This window comes from Monopterus albus, unplaced genomic scaffold (genome assembly GCF_001952655.1).
Source record: "Monopterus albus unplaced genomic scaffold, M_albus_1.0 scaffold101.1, whole genome shotgun sequence".
Lineage (NCBI taxonomy): Eukaryota > Metazoa > Chordata > Actinopteri > Synbranchiformes > Synbranchidae > Monopterus > Monopterus albus.
Genome location: NW_018127981.1, coordinates 524,212 through 541,497, shown reverse-complemented (window position 1 = coordinate 541,497; position 17,286 = coordinate 524,212). Strand labels below are relative to the sequence as shown.

The following is a 17,286-nucleotide window of genomic DNA, read 5'->3' as shown; positions in this document are numbered from 1 at the left end:
ACCAGTTTGGCTCCGTATCCTGTTTAACACAGCGCTAAACAAAACAACAATTAGCTGAGAAAGCTGCCATCTGATAACATGGTAGAAGTTGGACAGCCTTCATACTATATTTTTATTTGGTAATGTGACCTGCTGTTTGCGAGGCCTGTGAGGAGAGTAATAAATGTTCAGGCAGCCACTAAATCAGGAAGCAAGCTGTGTTTATTTAATGACATCACAGTGGAGCCATGTTAACTGGGTAGAGACGTTCACAGCTGTGTATATGTGTGTGGATGGCAGCTAACACACATCCCAGACTATATGGACAATGTTTAAAGCAGCATAACCCGTTTTTCCACTACTGGGCAGTGGAACAAGCTGTAAAGTACTTATTATACCACCTAATACATAGTAGTTGTTATGGCTAATGTGATGCCTATTTAGACATCCAGCAGACACAGGGCAACATCAGCATGTGCACTGTCACTGATTTAGTCATCCATCTATCTCACATTTATATTCCACCAACTCCTGAAGCAAAGTGGCTCATTAGCTGCTAAATGCTCCACTACGTTCACCAGTGGGTTGCTATCTCTGTGTGTCTGTAAGCAGGTAGTGTACTGGTTTATCTGAGCTTGTTTGGAAAAAAACAGCTGCTTGCTGTAACTAGAAACAAAGTACAGTTGTGAAGAATAAAACCAGAGCTGCAAGACAGTAAAACATTTCACTGCAGAGTTGGGTTAGAATTCTTTGTGAATTGGTCACTGTGTGTGATACATTGGACATTACACATAATTATTTGACACATTCTTAATACAAAATTATTGAATTAAACCATGAATAAGAGCTAAGACAGGTAAACACTGACCGACATCTGAGCAAAATGTGGTCTGAAGTGCTGCAAAATGAAAAATGCAAATCCACACAAACTTGTGAAAAGTTACTCATACTGTTAGTGGCTTCACAAGTATGCTAATGAGTATTAGTCATTCTAATGATCCAGAATATACACACAGTACACTGTATTTATGAACTTAAAACAGGCTGCAGTCACCTGTTATTAGGTCCTGTTAGACACAACTTGTAAAGGTTTTATTTAAAACTGTAGTTTAAAATGTAAAAAGCACTGATAGCACACTAAATTCAAGTGTTATACTTCATTTTACCTTGGTTGAAAGTGATGAATGCGCTGACAAAAGAAAAATGCTGGATTACATTTTCCTTATTCCAGACTGCTTCTTAGAATCCCTGTTACAACATGTGGACAAGGGTGAAACTTATCTTTCATTGTTTTAAACCCTTAGATGATCCATGTACAGTCATGTGAAAAAATTAGGACACCCTTTGAAAGCATGTGTATTTTGTAACATGTTTTAATGTATGGTTATTTAATCTCAATTTTAACAATGGAGAGAGATTAAAGTAATACAACTAAACAAGTAAAACTGAAGAAAAGTCTTTTCAAGATCTTCTGTAAATGTAATTCTACAAAAATGCCTATTCTAACTGAGGAAAAAGATAGCACACCCTCACATGTATGCCCTCTTAAAATGGCTCAAAGCACACACAGGTATATCACACCAGGTGCACATAATTAGTAGATCGTTAGCATTTTGAATGAGGCTTGCCCTATCTAAACCTCAGACATTTAGTTTGGTGTGCTCCTGACTGTTGAAGTGAGAGTGAGCACCATGGTGAGAGCATGGTCTCACATGTTCTTCAAGCACCTTCTGATACACAGTAGAATTCATGGTGGATTCTATGATGGTGAGCTGACCAGGTCCTGCTGCAGCAAAGCAGCCCCAAACCATGACACTTCCACCTCCATGCTTTACAGTTGGTATGAGGTTCTTTTCCTGGAATGCTGTGTTTGGTTTACGCCAAACATGTCCTCTGCTCTGGTGTCCAAATAATTCAATTTTGGACTCATCTGTCCAAAGAACATTATTCCAGAAGTCCTGGTCTTTGTCAACATTCTCTCTGGCAAATGTCAGTCTGACCTTAGAGAGGTTTCTCTTAGAGAGCAAAGGTTTCCTCCTTGCACGCCTCCCATGCAAGTTAAACTTGTGCAGTCTCTTTCTGATTGTAGAGGCATGCACTTCTACATCAACAGTAGCCAGAGCCTGCTGTAGGTCTCGAGATGACATTTTAGGGTTTTTGGAGACCTCTTTTAGCAGAATTACATTTACAGAAGATCTTGAAAAGACTTTTCTTCAGTTTTAATTGTTTAGTTGTATTATTTTAATCTCTCTGTATTGTTAAAATTGAGATTAAATAACCATATATTAAAAAATGTTACAAAATATACATGCTTTCAAAGGGTGTCCTAATTGTTTCACATGACTGTACATTAATAAAAGTCCTTTAGCAAAAAAAGAAAGAAAAAGACAACTTTTTCTCTGTAAATCAACACTTGTGTTCCAATGAGCCAATGCAGACCTGATGCCAGAACAGACAACAGAATAAATAAAACCTGATTCTCAATATTTATGTTTCATTCTGCTAAACCTAACCCAGAAACTGATGAAAACAGAATGACGTGAAGAAAATTCAAAATGGGGGAATTCAATGTGTTTTGTAAATGCATGTGCAGGCGGTTAGCAGTGGTTAACAGCAGCCTCACTGTGATGAAAAGAATTATAAATGAGGCTTTGTATACAGCTTGCTTATAAATAAGACAGCATAACAACCCCCAGAGCCACAGTCTTACTGCTTACTTATAAATGATGAAAGTGACTTAAAGCTCTTGCTCATCACTTGTGTGGCCTTCAGCAGATTAGCGTAGTGATCCTATGGGCCTTGATTACACACACACAGAGGAAACTAGCCCTTTGCTCTGTTTCCTATTCCAGAAAGTGGTATGTGGGGTGATATTCCAGCTGGCATGTGAAGATACCTGAGATTAAAGCATATTCAGCGGAGTATCAGTTGAGTCTTCTGAAACCAGGGTAAATCTGGGTCAGAAAACCAGCCTTTTCTGCTGAGAAACTTTTCTAAGCATGTGTAATTTGCAGTTCATCTGCCTCAAAGGCTGCTGAATAAGGATCATGATTACAGGCCACCGTGATGGTCCTTATTTGTGAGGCTTGTGATTTTTTTTTTTTAACCTTTGTTAAAATCAGTACTGATTTTTTCCATGTGATTGTTGGTATCAGATGTGAGACATTATGTTTTTTGCTAGATGGGATCTTCCCTCAGGGTCTTGCTCTTCTTTTCCTTAAAGCGCCCCACCCTGAGCTACAGGCAGGAAGTGCATAATAAGTGGGGACAAACACAGGAAGCAGGACGTGCTATCATGTTATGAAGCTATTTTTCTTCCCCTCGCCTTCCTTTGTCACAGGTTGGGTCTGTGTCAGCCTCTCCTCCTGAATGTCTGCCATTAGGCTGGATCAGAGAAGCACCATGCAGGAAGTTGACTCTCCATATTTTTCCCCGGCCTCAAAAAATAACCAGTTCCAACCTTTTTCCTTAAATCAATCTATGTAGCTGTGCTTCTGCTGTGCCAAACCGCTTTGACTTTGAACAAAGACACACACTACTGACACCCTCATTTACAGTCAGACAATTCTTTCCAACAAATGGGGTCATAAATACATCTTCTGAAGCTTGATTTAAAGTTTTTTGAGTGGCCCACAGCCCTGACTCCTGCCTTCCTATCTTTCTCTGTGCTCCTGTTCTCATACTTTCATCTATGTATTCCTTGGTGCCCGCTACCTTTTTTTCTTTCAGGTACAACTCTGTGGCATTCAGGACAAAGCTGTTCAGTTCCCTTTAAAGGAAAAGCCCTCCCTTGAATATAATTACTCTGTCAGATATCATCAGCCTGCAATGTTTTGTATTTTACTTTGGAAGGAATAGCTGACTTTGTGGTGAGCAAACTTTGTATTAACCTGGCTCATCTTTAATGAGGGATTTCTATCAGTGAAATGTCCAGATAGCAAGAACAACTTGTTCGTGTCAGTCAGATCTGGGTTTATGGGTATATACAGCAGCTACTGTATCTCGCTAGTAAAGCAAAATGTGAACATTGGGGCAAACAGAATGTAGCCAAAAGTATGTGGACAACCAGAGCATGTGAACAGCCAAAGTTTACATAGACCGTTAAACAGCTCAGTTTGAAACCCATGGGCATTAATATGCTACTATAACAACCTCATTCTTCTGGTAAGGTTTTCCACAAGATTGGCTTGTGGGACATGGCTGCAGGGACTTTCTCCATTCAGCCACAAGTTAGGAGGGTCAGCCATTATTGAGTTCATCCACAGATAGCTTCAGAAGCTTCCTCATACAACACATTTCTAACATCAAAATTGGACGTATTGTCTTTAAAGTTTTGTAATTTTCTGAAAACCGCCAATCTGACATTTGCACCCACCTCATGTAGCAATTACCCAGGTGTGTGGAGATGAGAAAGGAAGCAAGCTTTAAATCTTGGCCTAACTATTTCTGTAACTTTTCACTATAAATGTCTTCCATGAAATATGTGTCATTATTCCCATAATTATTGTTTAAATACCGTACGTTCCAAAACAGCTATAAACACTTTAGTCTTCCAGTGATCAGACATGTCATACAAATTAACTCTTTTCTAGCATAACCAGGCCCCTCACAGTCAACGCTGGGTTCAGATTCATCTACTCAAGACTGGACAAAGCATTTCTTTACGAACCTGGCTTTGTGCTCAAGAGTCATATTTAACCAGGAAAGGACCATCCACAACTTTTGCCACAGACTTGGAAGCACACTAAAAGCAGACTAAAATATGTGCTTTAGCTTTAAGAGTTACCTTAACTGGGACTAGGGGGACCCAACCATGAAAAACTGCCTCAAACTGAACACAGAAGTATTTGTCCACATACTTTTGGCCGTGTGGTGTCGCTATTACTGCCTTCAAATGAAACACAGGAAGTTATGTTTTTGTTATGGGATGTCAAGCACACAGCATGCTTGTTTAATTAATCAGAACATCAACTGGGAGTCTGACAACCAAAACATACACATTGTAATTCCCTTTTGATATGATCAATATGTTTGTTTATTGAATCTCCATGTCAGTTCCAGGAAAAAAAGAAAATATTTGACATCAAAAAAAGAAAGAAAAGTTATGTCAAATGGCTCAAATGCTTTTAAAAACATGTCACACCTGTCCACCCTGACCTATTAGAAAATGCTCGCTCAGGTAGTTGTGAATACCACCTCGGTGAATTGTTCATTTGACTCTACTTATGAAATGTGTCCCCATTTGAAAGAGCCATTTTATAACAGCTGGGCCATTTGTTAGTCTTAATCTGTTCTACTGAACCTACTGTTAGTATACTGACTTGCATTTCTGCCTTCTCTAGCATTACCTTTTTGCTGTATATTTATTGCCATTAATTAAAAAAAAGGTAAGTATAGATGGAAATCTTTGGTCTTTTTACAAAAGTGGCACCCAAACCTGATGAAAACTTTATTTTATATTTCAGCTGCACTTGATATATTCTTCTGTGAAACCATCACCCACTTTTGGCCGGTCATTGTCCTGAAACTGTGAAATACAACAGGCCCTTTCATCTAAAAGCTTCCTTGTTGACTGGAGGCTACATCCTGACTCACATGCCCAAGCTTCCCTCGTTACAGAATGAGCAAGTGGCCAGATTGGATTTCACTCGACAGACTGATGTCCATGGAGACCTATGATACTGGATACTGTTTATAGGGAGAGCAGGTGTGCGCCGCATTGACCAACGAAACCTACACATACATTATTTACTGTGAGGTCCAGTAGCCGTCATTTGACATTAGCAGGAATTCTGCTCATCTGGAAGGAGTCAAGCCAACTTCTTTTTTTAGCCAAGAGAAGTTTCTTAAAGGCCAAGTGTGAAATTAATGTGTGATTGAGGCAAGAGAGTTGGTCAGCAGATCATTGTGACTCAGTGAAAATGTTGTATCACTGAGTTTTGAAGGTTTTCTACATGTGGAAGAGAGAAGAAATTATTCCCACTCTCAACTGAAAGGAGGTTTTTACTGTAGGTTTCTGCAAGTTTGGTTTTTCCCTCTGATGCTTGTCATACACTCAGGTGTGCAGTTTTTGACAGTGCCCTCAGCTGAACAAAATGCTGAAGTAAAAAGCTTTGATTCTCTTATAAAGAGCCTCAAGCTAACATTCGACCATCTGAAATGGATTTGATAAGCTGCCTCACTATCAGGTCAGTAAACATTAACAGAGGTGAAAGATCATGAGAAATTCACCTGTGCCATGAGGCTTTTAACTTCCTCTGTTTCAGTTCACTGTGAGTCCAAATCATAGATGTTGTTTTCAAGTCATGCTTATCAGTGTTGACGCTAAGCAGCTATAATGTTCCCCATCTGAGTCTAGCGTGCTAGCATGCTAACATTTGCTGATTAGCACTAAACCGAAAGTACAACTGAAGATGATGGAAATGGCATTAGTTTTACAGATATCTGGTCATAAAGTATTTACTTATATTAGAATATGGACCTGATGATCAACCTATAGGAAATGAGAGAGGATTACTACAGTTGTTACCAATCATCCAGTGAGGAACATGAATGTGTGTTGCAAATTTCATAACAATCCTTCATATAGTTATAGAGATATATCATGAGAAACCAAAAATGTCCACATCATGGTGATGCTAGAGCAACAGTGAGCGGCTCACCAGGAGGATTCATCCTCCATCTTAACTTTACAGTTTTGCTGTGAAATGGCCATGCTATAGCCCTGTTCTTAGTCTTTGTACCAATATTACTTTGAAAAATGAGCTAAACTGTATTAATCTACTGTTTGTCGCTGGTCAGTTTTTGCTCTGTTGTAGAAAAGTAGCAAACACATACATATGGTGTGTTTATCTCATGCTTTTTTCTTGTTATCACACTGACTTTTTTCCCTCTGAGTCTTTTAAAACCCAGCTCACTGCATCTGCTGTTTATTCAAGAAACTTGTATTTAAACGCAGTGCACGTGGGACCAGAGTTGAGTGCTCTCAATGCTGTTAGCTGTGATGGCCAGGGGAGCCACCGTGACAAATTAAATCTTAGTTCTCTGATGATTTCATTGTGTGAACATAAGAAAAACTAATAAAGTAGATGGTTTGAGACCGTCAATACTCAAACAACCCCACAAAGATCTTCAAAGAACAAAGCTGTGAGTAACAGTACAACTTCATCTCACTCTCAGTCACACCAGAGTTCCAACTGTGTGCACAAGTGACAAAATAATGAATGTGTTTCATTCAGGCAAAAGGCTTCACAAACTCTCACCTGTGAAGTCTCTGGTTCATTGCTGCTGCTCCCGCTCCCTGAATGGTTGCTCGGGGGCATGCTGCTGTCAGGCGGTAAGGGCCGGTAGCCAATGAGAGGCACACTACTCGATTCCACTCCTGGCAGGTCATAACCACCTGTCCGCATGTTTCGGGGGAGCATGGTGCCAGCTACCATAGACACAGAGGACAGAGTGAAGCATTAGGGTGGTCCAAAATCCCAAAATTTGATTTGAGTCACAGCAAAATCTTGTACCAAATACTAAAGAGAATGCATGGATACAATTTTACATGCCTAGTCCCAACTTTAGGGGTCCCCCAAAAATGCTTCTAAACAACACCTGATTAAACCAATTATTTGCAGTTTGACAGTCAGTCATTATATACGCTCCACTCACTGTAGTCACAGCTTAATACGTTTAAAGTAGAAACACAAAAGATACCTCTTAACCAACTAACTGTACACTCCTGTTCAGTTCAAAGACAGATTTTGCAACTGATGCCACAACGCTGCAGCGCTTCACAACCACCTTCATGAGGTACTGTTTTTACGACGCATCTCTAAGACAACTATTAGCATTTGTTGCAAGAGCCGTCGCACATTCTGCAGTGTCTCTGATGGCGATCATATCCTTGATAGCAACAAACATTTAACAATGAATATGATACAAATGGTGTTACAGGGTTAAATTTTATGTATGTATCGGTGTATTATAGTTATAATTAATATTTTGATGCACCAACATGAATTCAACAGGCTGAAACATTAGGCTGAGCTTTTTATGATCATGGTACAGTCTAATTAACACAAAATTATGTACCAACCATTGCAACTAATGAATTTTTTTTCATACTTAATTAATCTGCTGATTATTTCCTCAATTAATGGAATAATTATTTGGCCTATAAACATCTGTAAACAGTTTAAAAAGCTCATCAAAGTGACCTGGAACAAGGTGATTTCATTAACCGCCTTGTTTTGTTCAACCAGCAGTCCAAAACCCAACTTATACTTGAGAAGCATAAACAAGACAATGTTTAAATTTTTTAACTTAATGAATTAATCATCCAAACAGATGCAAATAAATTTTCTATGGATCAGATCAACAAATCAATTAACTGACTAATAATTGCAGCTCCACATTATATAGCCAGGTTATGTCACTGCTGGAGTCCCTATCTGTAACCACTGTTAGTACTCTGAACCTGCTAAAGGTCATTGTTGGGCAAAATATTAGGCACAGCTTTACTTTGGCAGTCATTGTGAAAACGTTATGCCAACTTTAAAAGACATTTTAAATGTAAGGAACACACGACAACAGTTGACTTGTTAAACACATTCACTGTGCCCCACAGCAGGTCAGGATTTGCATACCACCCCCCTCCTTCCATTTGCCTTTCCTCTCTGGTATTTGGATTGCCATGAAGATAGACATCTGGTAAACAATGTTTCAGGAAAGAGGTGTAGGAGGGACAGAGATGGAGAGGTTGATAAAGTACTGTAATGTTGGGGCAGAGAGACCCTTCCCCCCGAATTCTCAAGAGGAGAGGGGGGTGTCTGCCGGGATCCCCCATAATGCTCCACTGGGCAGGCAGTATAGTTTGGGGTTGGCTGGGGATTGTGTACAGTCTGTGTACAGTCTGTGTTCTGTGTGTTTTTATTATAAAAGTGGCTCCAGTGAGCCCACAAAAAGTCGCTTCTTCTTCCATTCAGCTTATGTTACGATGGAAATGTGAACTATACTCTTACGCAGTGTTGCTACCCCGGAGCAATGTATGAAAACCACTGTTTGAACACTCAGTTGTGCAGGTGCATGACAGGTCAATGAATGCTTTGTATCTTGCAGTTTCCATTTGACTTTGTGAGCAAAATGTGCATGGCAGTCAGAAGTAAAAACCCACAGACTCAAAGACCCGACTAACACTTCAATCCAGGTGAAAATGAGCTTGGAGCGAGGTGCTAGATGTCCTGTAGGCTCTCATGGCCCCGGAGAAGAGAGAGCAGCAGCTACAAGGCCTCGAGTGAGCTGGACTGACACTACCAACTTTCCATTGTGCTTTTGTCTTGGCCTCCTGCAGCTATACAGCCTTTGGGCAATACTTTTTAACACTTTTTAATACTTTTTCTTAATAGTTTATTATTGCTGTAGGTTTTGTTCATTATATTCTTGCTGAAGAAGAGAGCAGATGAGACAGGAACAGACACAGGCCTGCGAGGAAAACCCACCATTGCAGTTTCTGCCCTGACCAACAGCTACGCAGAGGCCTGAATGCCTCCTATTCACTGGCCCAGACCAAAGCAAACAGCCCACATATGACTGAGGTGTACACAGGCAAAGCTGTAACTAGGTTGAGGCACACCCCATAATCCTCCTTTTCTACTCAATAAATGCAGCCATGGGGTGGTGCTGCAGCTATGCTCTGCTGTCACTGTAGGCTGGACCATTAGAATTAAGCCTGGCTGTGAGGACTGTAAAAGTTTGTACGTGATGACACGCCCAGCAAAACATATGAGAGTGACAGATGTTGACATTTGCTTCCTATTGTGAGTTACTCGGTGACATGAAGGCCCGGTAAATTTACAAAACAGGCGATAACATTGCCCAAATAGAGGAAGAGAAATGAAGGAAGCTGTAATTGAACTTACTATTAGCCAAGTGTCATTCACGGGATGTGGGCTATCCAACTGCAGTCAGTTGGATTCCGGCAGCATTAGATGACCGCTGTCGCAGCTGGATCTCTGAGGAGAGTCGCACCCATCTGTACCACCGTCACCGACGACAACGACGAGGGAGTCTGCGTCCTGCGCCTCGCCCCCACCCTCGCTCTCCCGTCTATCTGCGCCCTCACACAGCTCGTCTGTCCAGCCTTCAGCAGCTGATAGCGCACTTGATCTGGCGGAGGACTCCCTCCCTCTTCTCCCCGCTTTCTCTGACGTCGCAGTTCCTGTATGTAGACTCCGCGCTTTAGCAACAGATCCGTTTCTCCGGGTGGCACAGTGCGAGGGTAACAGCAGCCTGGCTCCGCCGCTCCTCCGGAGAATTGTGACTTCAGAGACAAGCGGACTATTGGACCAGCGGGGAGACAGCCTGACCGCACACGAACGCTTTTACGCACGGCCAGCTCGCGCGCACGCCACACGCACGCACGCAATCACACGCACGGATCTGTTTTTAGAGACTATAGACCCATCGCCTCATCCACAGACTGGAACTGTAACTGAGTCCAAAGCAGCTCTTAAAGCAATTTAAAGTATAGAATGTTACTTTATAAACAGTTTATGTTCTATGTTTCTAAGCAGAACTCTTTCAAATTTTATTCAAAACCTGAACCTTCGAACAAACTCAAGATACTACATTTTTAAATTAGCCTAAAACATATCACACATCTAGTCTCACTTTGTCCTCAGACCTCTGTATCCTCAGCCTTACATTGTCCCCTGTAATCATTTGTATTTCCCAGCACCTTTGCATATTTGCATGCAGTGGCACAATTGTACTATGTGGCCAGGTCTAAAATGGTGACATACGTGTACTTTACGTTTTGATGTTTATTTTTTTCTTGCTTCATATTTATTTTTCTAAATGTTATTTTTTCACAACTGTTTTAGTCCAACCTTACGAGGATGCCACACTGCATTTCACTACACTTACTGTTTGTGTGTGTGTGACAAATAAGACATTGATTCTCACTTTAATCTAAAGCCAAATACAATTTTTTTTACTTTAACCAAAACTTCTCTCATGTTATTTTAACATCACTTTAGTATTGCACTGTTATAAATCTGGGGGAGTCTCAAGACTCTAGTCTGGGTCAAGGTCCAGAAATGCTGGGTCCTTCTGAACTGAAGCTTCTGAGAAGTGAAATGTCTTTAAGAACCCTGGACAAGACCAGTTGTCAGCTTTAGCAGGCCGTATATACTTTTTACAGAATGCAACTTAGTGTAATAGCATCTTTCATTACAGCCCCCTCCTCAAACAATTTCCTTTCTCATCAAACTATTCAGTGACCCAGTTCTCTTACACCCACATACAGGTTATACCACAGATTTATGGTTTTGAAACCCACCCTGATGACATCCTCACAGTTATTTTACAACACTGCAAAGATCATTACACGTTACACAAATTCTAACAGGCTGAGTACACTTAATGTGTAAAATTGGTGGAGTGTGTCTAATGTTTCTAAAAATGTCATCACTCTGGTTCTAAAACTAGTTGCTTCTCACAAGGATTGCAAAGTCTAATCCCACATGCTTCACTAATGTTCAGACAGCTTACAAATATGACTGCAGACAAGGGCGGCAGGGGGTCACTGAATAGTTTGATGAGAAAGGAAACTGTTTGAATCATGTATCATATATTTGGCCTTTACAGCACCAGTTAAACACATATGGCTCCAGTAGACCTTCGGAAACTTGGGAGGATTCATGACAAGAACTGCTGGAGCTGTTCTGGAAGATCATGGTGGAACGACATCTTAAGACATGTTTTTCCTTAAATCTGAAAAGGTCAAAAGTGTTTTTTTAAGTTGTCTCGACCAAACTGACAGTGTGAGAGTCTGTGTGAGACAGTGATGGGCTGCTGACACTATTTCACATTAAAACAAGCAAAGATTTACGTAATTTGGTGAAGCAGAAATGCGTTTTTCTATTCTTTCCTAATCATCTCTTGACCACTGATGCTGGGCCCCTCCCCCCAGGATGTGTTACTATATATGATCACACACTAATGTGGTCTTGCTGAAATGATGCTAAACATCTCTGAGACTGAAAAACTGTGGGCAGTGCAGTTGTAGTCCTTGTATTTGTTTGCCACCTACTGGTCGCAGTTGGAAATTGGCATTTTACCAAATTTGAATCTGCCAGGGGCCATTTTGAACTGCTCGGCGGTGTTACCACACGGTTGACTGGTGTGAGTAATGTGTAAGACATAAATTCACAAGAAAAGACACAAGCAGGGGAAATAAACAAACAAAACCCTGAGCTGAAATGGAAACGCGCCTGTAGCCAAACCAGCAAAACGCTTTATTCTTCTAAAGCAATTTAACTGTGAGTATAATCTAAATTTGCTTATAGCATTTTTATACTGAGTCCACGACTTTCTTAAAACTGTTTAGGCCTGAAGTTTGTCTTTGTTTGAAGCAGTTATAGGTTTTCTGTAACTTGATATAACAATGCATCCTGTTTGTGACCGGGCCTTTATTTACTGCGACGGTGGAACCGAATTTCGCATAGTTTCTGGCAGATATCTTATGTGTACGACTGGTGTCTACTCAGAGCCGTAGTTGTTTTGTATGAACAATATTTTTCCATCACACATTAAGTAACATACTGGATGTCCTGTCAGAAGAGATGACCCTCTGGATGTCACATCTGTGTCCAGGGCGGAGTTGGCGTCCAATGTCTTCATCAATGGTTATTCCAAATGTGCACATTTTAGATGAAAGAAAAATAGGGAACTTGTTTTGATTTTTAAGGAAGGAAATCTACCTTGTAAGATTTTATATGATGCACATTATTGAATTCTTCTGAAGAGATAGTATAATGTCTAATATAACCCCTAAAACAGTTCCCCTTAATAAATCAAATGCACCATTTACACTGCCTTAAGTTGGCTAAGATGGAGGCTAATCATCATTTTGATAAAGATAAGTAAGTGATCCGCTGTGTTTCTTCAGTTTTCAAACTTTTCTCCATGGTCTTCCTCAACTTGGCTGGACCCTCTTGTTCGAGACCAATTAATGAGGCGGCTAAACTCACTAATTGGCCACTTAATTGGCTCCTGTCTCTGCGCGCGCTGCTTCCGCTGGCTTTTAGCGCACCGCCATCCCTCCCTCCTGCTCTCAGACATCACAGTCCCACCTTGTCACAAAGATTTAGGGACAATCCCTCAGACGGGAAGGTGCTGTCACTGTGGACGCCCCCGCCACCTCTGGATCCCCCTTTATCAGTATCTCCCTCCCACTCTATCTCGGTGTTTTATGTCTGCGTCACAACGAGCGAGAAGCAGGGATGATGGCGTCTCTGGCGGCTTGATTCCGGTGCTGCTCTGACAAACCCGCCTTAATAGCATCAGTAGGAGGTGGCGGAGAGGGGAGGAAGAGAGCAAAAGCGACGGGAACATGACGAAATGGCATCGATGAGGACGGACAAACTAGACTGAGAGACGGACGGACAGTCAGTCGCCTTTCCCCCCTCCCCCTCGTCCTCCTCGGCTTGACTGACACAGGCGCTTGGCACAGACGGGAACATACATGCACATCCTCCACTTTTTGCAAACACACAAGCTGCGCATCCGAGCGAGCAGTAATTGGGTAGCGGAGATCCACAGCAGATGAGGGCATTTCATGTCCAGCCTGTCCAGGAATCACTGTGACCCCGACGGAAAGGAGTTCGACTTCACAGGTACCCTTCACCGGCCAGCTTACTGTACAATTTGCCCGATTTCCTTTTGCTTCATAAAAGGCTCCATGCACTGTTATTTATCCTGCGTCTAAATTGACTTGAGTGCATGCACTGGAACAAATGCTCAGCATGCAGGAATAATACCTGCACAGGCTTTTCATACATCAAGTTTAAAAAAAAAAAGATGTTAGAAGAGAAGAAAATGTGAGGAAAGTGCATGGCAGATGCTTCAAGTAGCTGCACAGTGATCTTTGTTAAACTGTATTGCAGCAGTCATCATGCAGTGTTCTCAGTGTGTGTGTTTCATGTGTGCAGTAATCATTTGTCTTGCGTTCTTGGTGTGTACTCACTCTCATCTTTCACTGTGGTGGATACAGTCTGTCGCTATGCTCTGGTCTAGAAGGAGGAGTGGGGGAGCTTTTAACCCTTTTGCACCGAAGCTGTAAACCCCTCTGTCAGCAATGGCAGCGAAGTATTCAGCAAATAAATCGGATTTCCATTTCACATGAGTCCTTCTCTCTTCCATCTGTCTCTCTCCTCAGGATGGGGGGAGTAAGTGAAGGAGATGATGTGTTGGCTCGATGGAGTGATGGACTACTGTACCTCGGCAATGTGAAAAGAGTAAGTGTGTGTGTGGCAGAAAGACACTTTTCACTATGTGTGTTCACTGCGTTTGTGTGAGTCAGTGAGTGTGTTCATGTGAATCTGAAAAGACTTCCATTTAGTTTTGTCAATCATTCTGCTCACCTGCTATCTCCTCTCAGGTAGATGGAGTCAAGCAGTGTTGTCTGGTGAGATTTGAGGACAACTCGGAGTTCTGGGTACTGAGAAAGGACATTCACTCATGTAAGTAGAACTACTATTTTCCTCCCTATTCTCTCAGGTGGAAGAGTAAGCAGCTTCCTGGTGGGGGCACTTTGTCTTTCTTAGATTTAAATAAATGCTCATAGTTTGAGGCTTCTGGACACGTAGATTTTCCACTGAACTTGCACTGAAAGTGTTCGTTTCCATTCTGAAACTGCCTGAGGTGTTGTGGGACTGTTTCTGATTCTTTCCCCTTGTGATCGTAAAACTTTCCGTTTTTGTACCTTTTGTCTCAGAATCTCTGAATTGTCATCCAAGAAAAATGCAGAAAAGAGATTAGAGTTTCGTTCAAGGTTATGATGCTGAGTGTTCTGATGAGGGCACACTGAGATGTAATTGGTACATTAGAGTCTGCTTATGAGTTTATTAGACTGATGACTCCTCAGGGAAGTTGTGCCCCCACTCCACCCAACATCAAGCGAAGGGGGAAGTTGGACTCTTGTTAGGACCAGGCTGAGTATCACCCTGTCAAATGAAGTGAAATCTGACAGGGTGCAGGAGACACTGAAATCAATGAGGTGGCAAGAATGTGAATCAATATACATAAATTAATGCCGTTGACTGCTCGCTCTCCATCTTCCTCTCTCATATTTACTTCCTCCCCTCCCCTGCTTCTCTCCTCTCTGTGTTTGCCTCAGTTGCTGCTGGAGTGGAAGAAGTTTGCTGTATTTGTGAGGCTCCGCCTCTTAAAGAACCCCTCATAAATTGTCTTAAATGTCGCCAAGGTAAGGAAGCACACCTCATCATGCCCCGTCAGATAGGGGTCCTCTAGCAGTTCTTGCACTGACCTTGAAGTTTTGACATAGTATGGTAAATACTGGTGTTATTATTAGAGAAAGTATGAGCTGTGTGCTGTTGCATCTGCATCCTGACTGGAATGAAAATGAATAAGATGCCTATAAACTTCATACACAAACTTTAAAGTCCCTTGCTGACATGATTTAAGACATTTAAAAATACTTCTGGATGTTTATAATGTTTATACAAACTGTTTAATTATCTAGATAAAATTTCTTAAAATTACTTCTGCTTCCTCTTCATTGGCAAATCCAGGATCTGAAAATATGCAGATATCTTTAATTTCATTCAAGATGTCTCCTATTTCACTGACAAATGTGTGTGGACTGAATTCTGCAAGTTGCATATTGGACCCTGGTTGGCTTCCAAACTAGCTGTGATATCACAGAGTCAAGCTTTAACTGTGCATGCTGTAAACTCAGATTTAAAGTAAGCACAGAGAAACTCTTCCCCCCTCAGCAGATGAATGTGAAAACATCATCTGGTGCAAACCATGCACATATATCACTCTGCACAGACACAGCCAAACATCCCAGTGAAGCAACAGTAAACTAAACAAATTTTTTTTGAGTGGAGTGGGAACTTTAAAAGTATTACAATGAAATTAGATATACTAAAGTGCAAGTGGGAGGAAGTTTTAGAATGGCACTCAGCACCAGGTTGCACAGGCAAGAAATAGCAGCAGATGTTACCGTCACATCTTCACAGCTCTGTCAGGCCACCAGGGTTGCTAACAGTTTGTTTTGTGAAAAAAATCTGACAACCCCTACACCAGATTCAAATAGTATAGTAAAGTCTTTTGCATGCTGTGGACACAAACCAGCAGAGCACTAAACGTGGAACTGCTTTGCTATTATTGTCACTCTGGCTGTCGCTTTTGTAAACACGAATTAAACGCTCTGCTTCCTCCTCCCATTACAGGTTATCATCCAGAGTGCCACACGCCAGCCATCGAACCGGAAGCTGACAGCGATTCATGGATATGTCGGCAATGTGTCTTTGCAGTTGCAACCAAGGTCAGGCTGCTAATCTCTCTGTCTCACACGGTAGCGAAAAAGCATTTGGGATGTAATATGGGAGAAATCCTGTCAAACACATCAGACTTGTTCTCCATTACGCTGTTGTGTATGGCAGGCAGCGGGTTTATCTGAGCACATTAATTCCCTCAGTATTGACTTCAGAATTAGATGTTCTACATGGTGTCCAAGAAATCACAAACAGTCAATAGTTATGAAGCTGAAAAGCTGCGCTGAAGTTGCGAGAAGTACGTTTAAAGTCAATCAATCACATGTGCTCCAGTTCTGTAGATATGAGTTGAGAAGACACCCAGTTAATTGTCAATCGGTCAATGTCCATATCTCATTGACCAGACTTCGATGCCTCAGACACAATCTCTCATAGTTGACCTACAATAAAATGAGAGGAATTGCTTTCCCCCCACTGAATGTGATCCGTCTCCTTCACTGCTCTGACGTGACAGTGATTTGAGAGGTCACCGACCAAATCAGCTCTGTCCTAAAATTGTGTTTTCAGAGAGGTGGGGCCCTCAAACGGGGACGTTTCGCCCGGCTCATGCAGTTTATGAAACTCCGCCTCCCTTACCAGCTGTCATCTTTAGACTGGGACCCGCAGCATCTGACCAATCAGCAGCAGTGTTACTGCTACTGTGCTGGACCTGGAGAGTGAGTGAGACTGCAGAGGCCAGTTTAAGTTTGACTGTACTGTACATACATGCTCTATAACGTTTGACATTTTCTTTCAAATCCTGATCTGATCTATGTCAATGTCATCTTGTGGGTTATTTGCATTCTGCATGCAGCATATCAGATGTGTCAAACAGTATCTGCGAGATTTCTTAGTTTGATGCTTACAGTGCAGTCCATTCAGTTGTGGTCAGTCAAAGAAAATACACCAAACTACCTTTGACTTCGCCTGCTGTATTTTCCATACTCTGCTTCCTTTTTCTCTTTTGTCGTGA

At 41.6% G+C, this 17,286-nt stretch overlaps 2 protein-coding genes across 3 annotated transcripts in view; one reads left to right on the top strand and one right to left on the bottom strand.

Annotated features, from left to right (window-relative positions):
* rgl2 (ral guanine nucleotide dissociation stimulator-like 2) overlaps positions 1-10,351 on the bottom strand; it is a 32,956-nt gene extending 22,605 nt beyond the window's left edge. The window contains exons 1-2 of the mRNA XM_020609711.1: positions 9,888-10,351; positions 7,242-7,411 (exon numbers count right to left, since the gene is read on the bottom strand). Coding sequence (XP_020465367.1) covers positions 7,242-7,403 — 162 coding nt within the window. The 5' untranslated portion in view covers positions 7,404-7,411; positions 9,888-10,351. The remainder of the gene's footprint in view (positions 1-7,241; positions 7,412-9,887) is intronic.
* A 1,761-nt stretch (positions 10,352-12,112) lies between these two features.
* The window catches only part of phf1 (PHD finger protein 1), a 17,028-nt gene continuing 11,854 nt past the window's right edge, over positions 12,113-17,286 (top strand). The window contains exons 1-6 of one of the 2 annotated variants that reach the window (XM_020609755.1): positions 12,113-12,290; positions 14,189-14,267; positions 14,411-14,492; positions 15,149-15,235; positions 16,230-16,324; positions 16,842-16,990. In XM_020609755.1, the coding sequence (XP_020465411.1) occupies positions 14,190-14,267; positions 14,411-14,492; positions 15,149-15,235; positions 16,230-16,324; positions 16,842-16,990 (491 nt within the window). In that variant the 5' untranslated portion in view covers positions 12,113-12,290; position 14,189. Of the gene's footprint in view, positions 12,291-12,348; positions 13,647-14,188; positions 14,268-14,410; positions 14,493-15,148; positions 15,236-16,229; positions 16,325-16,841; positions 16,991-17,286 lie in introns of those variants that run through there. The other variant, XM_020609754.1, reaches the window with a different exon arrangement.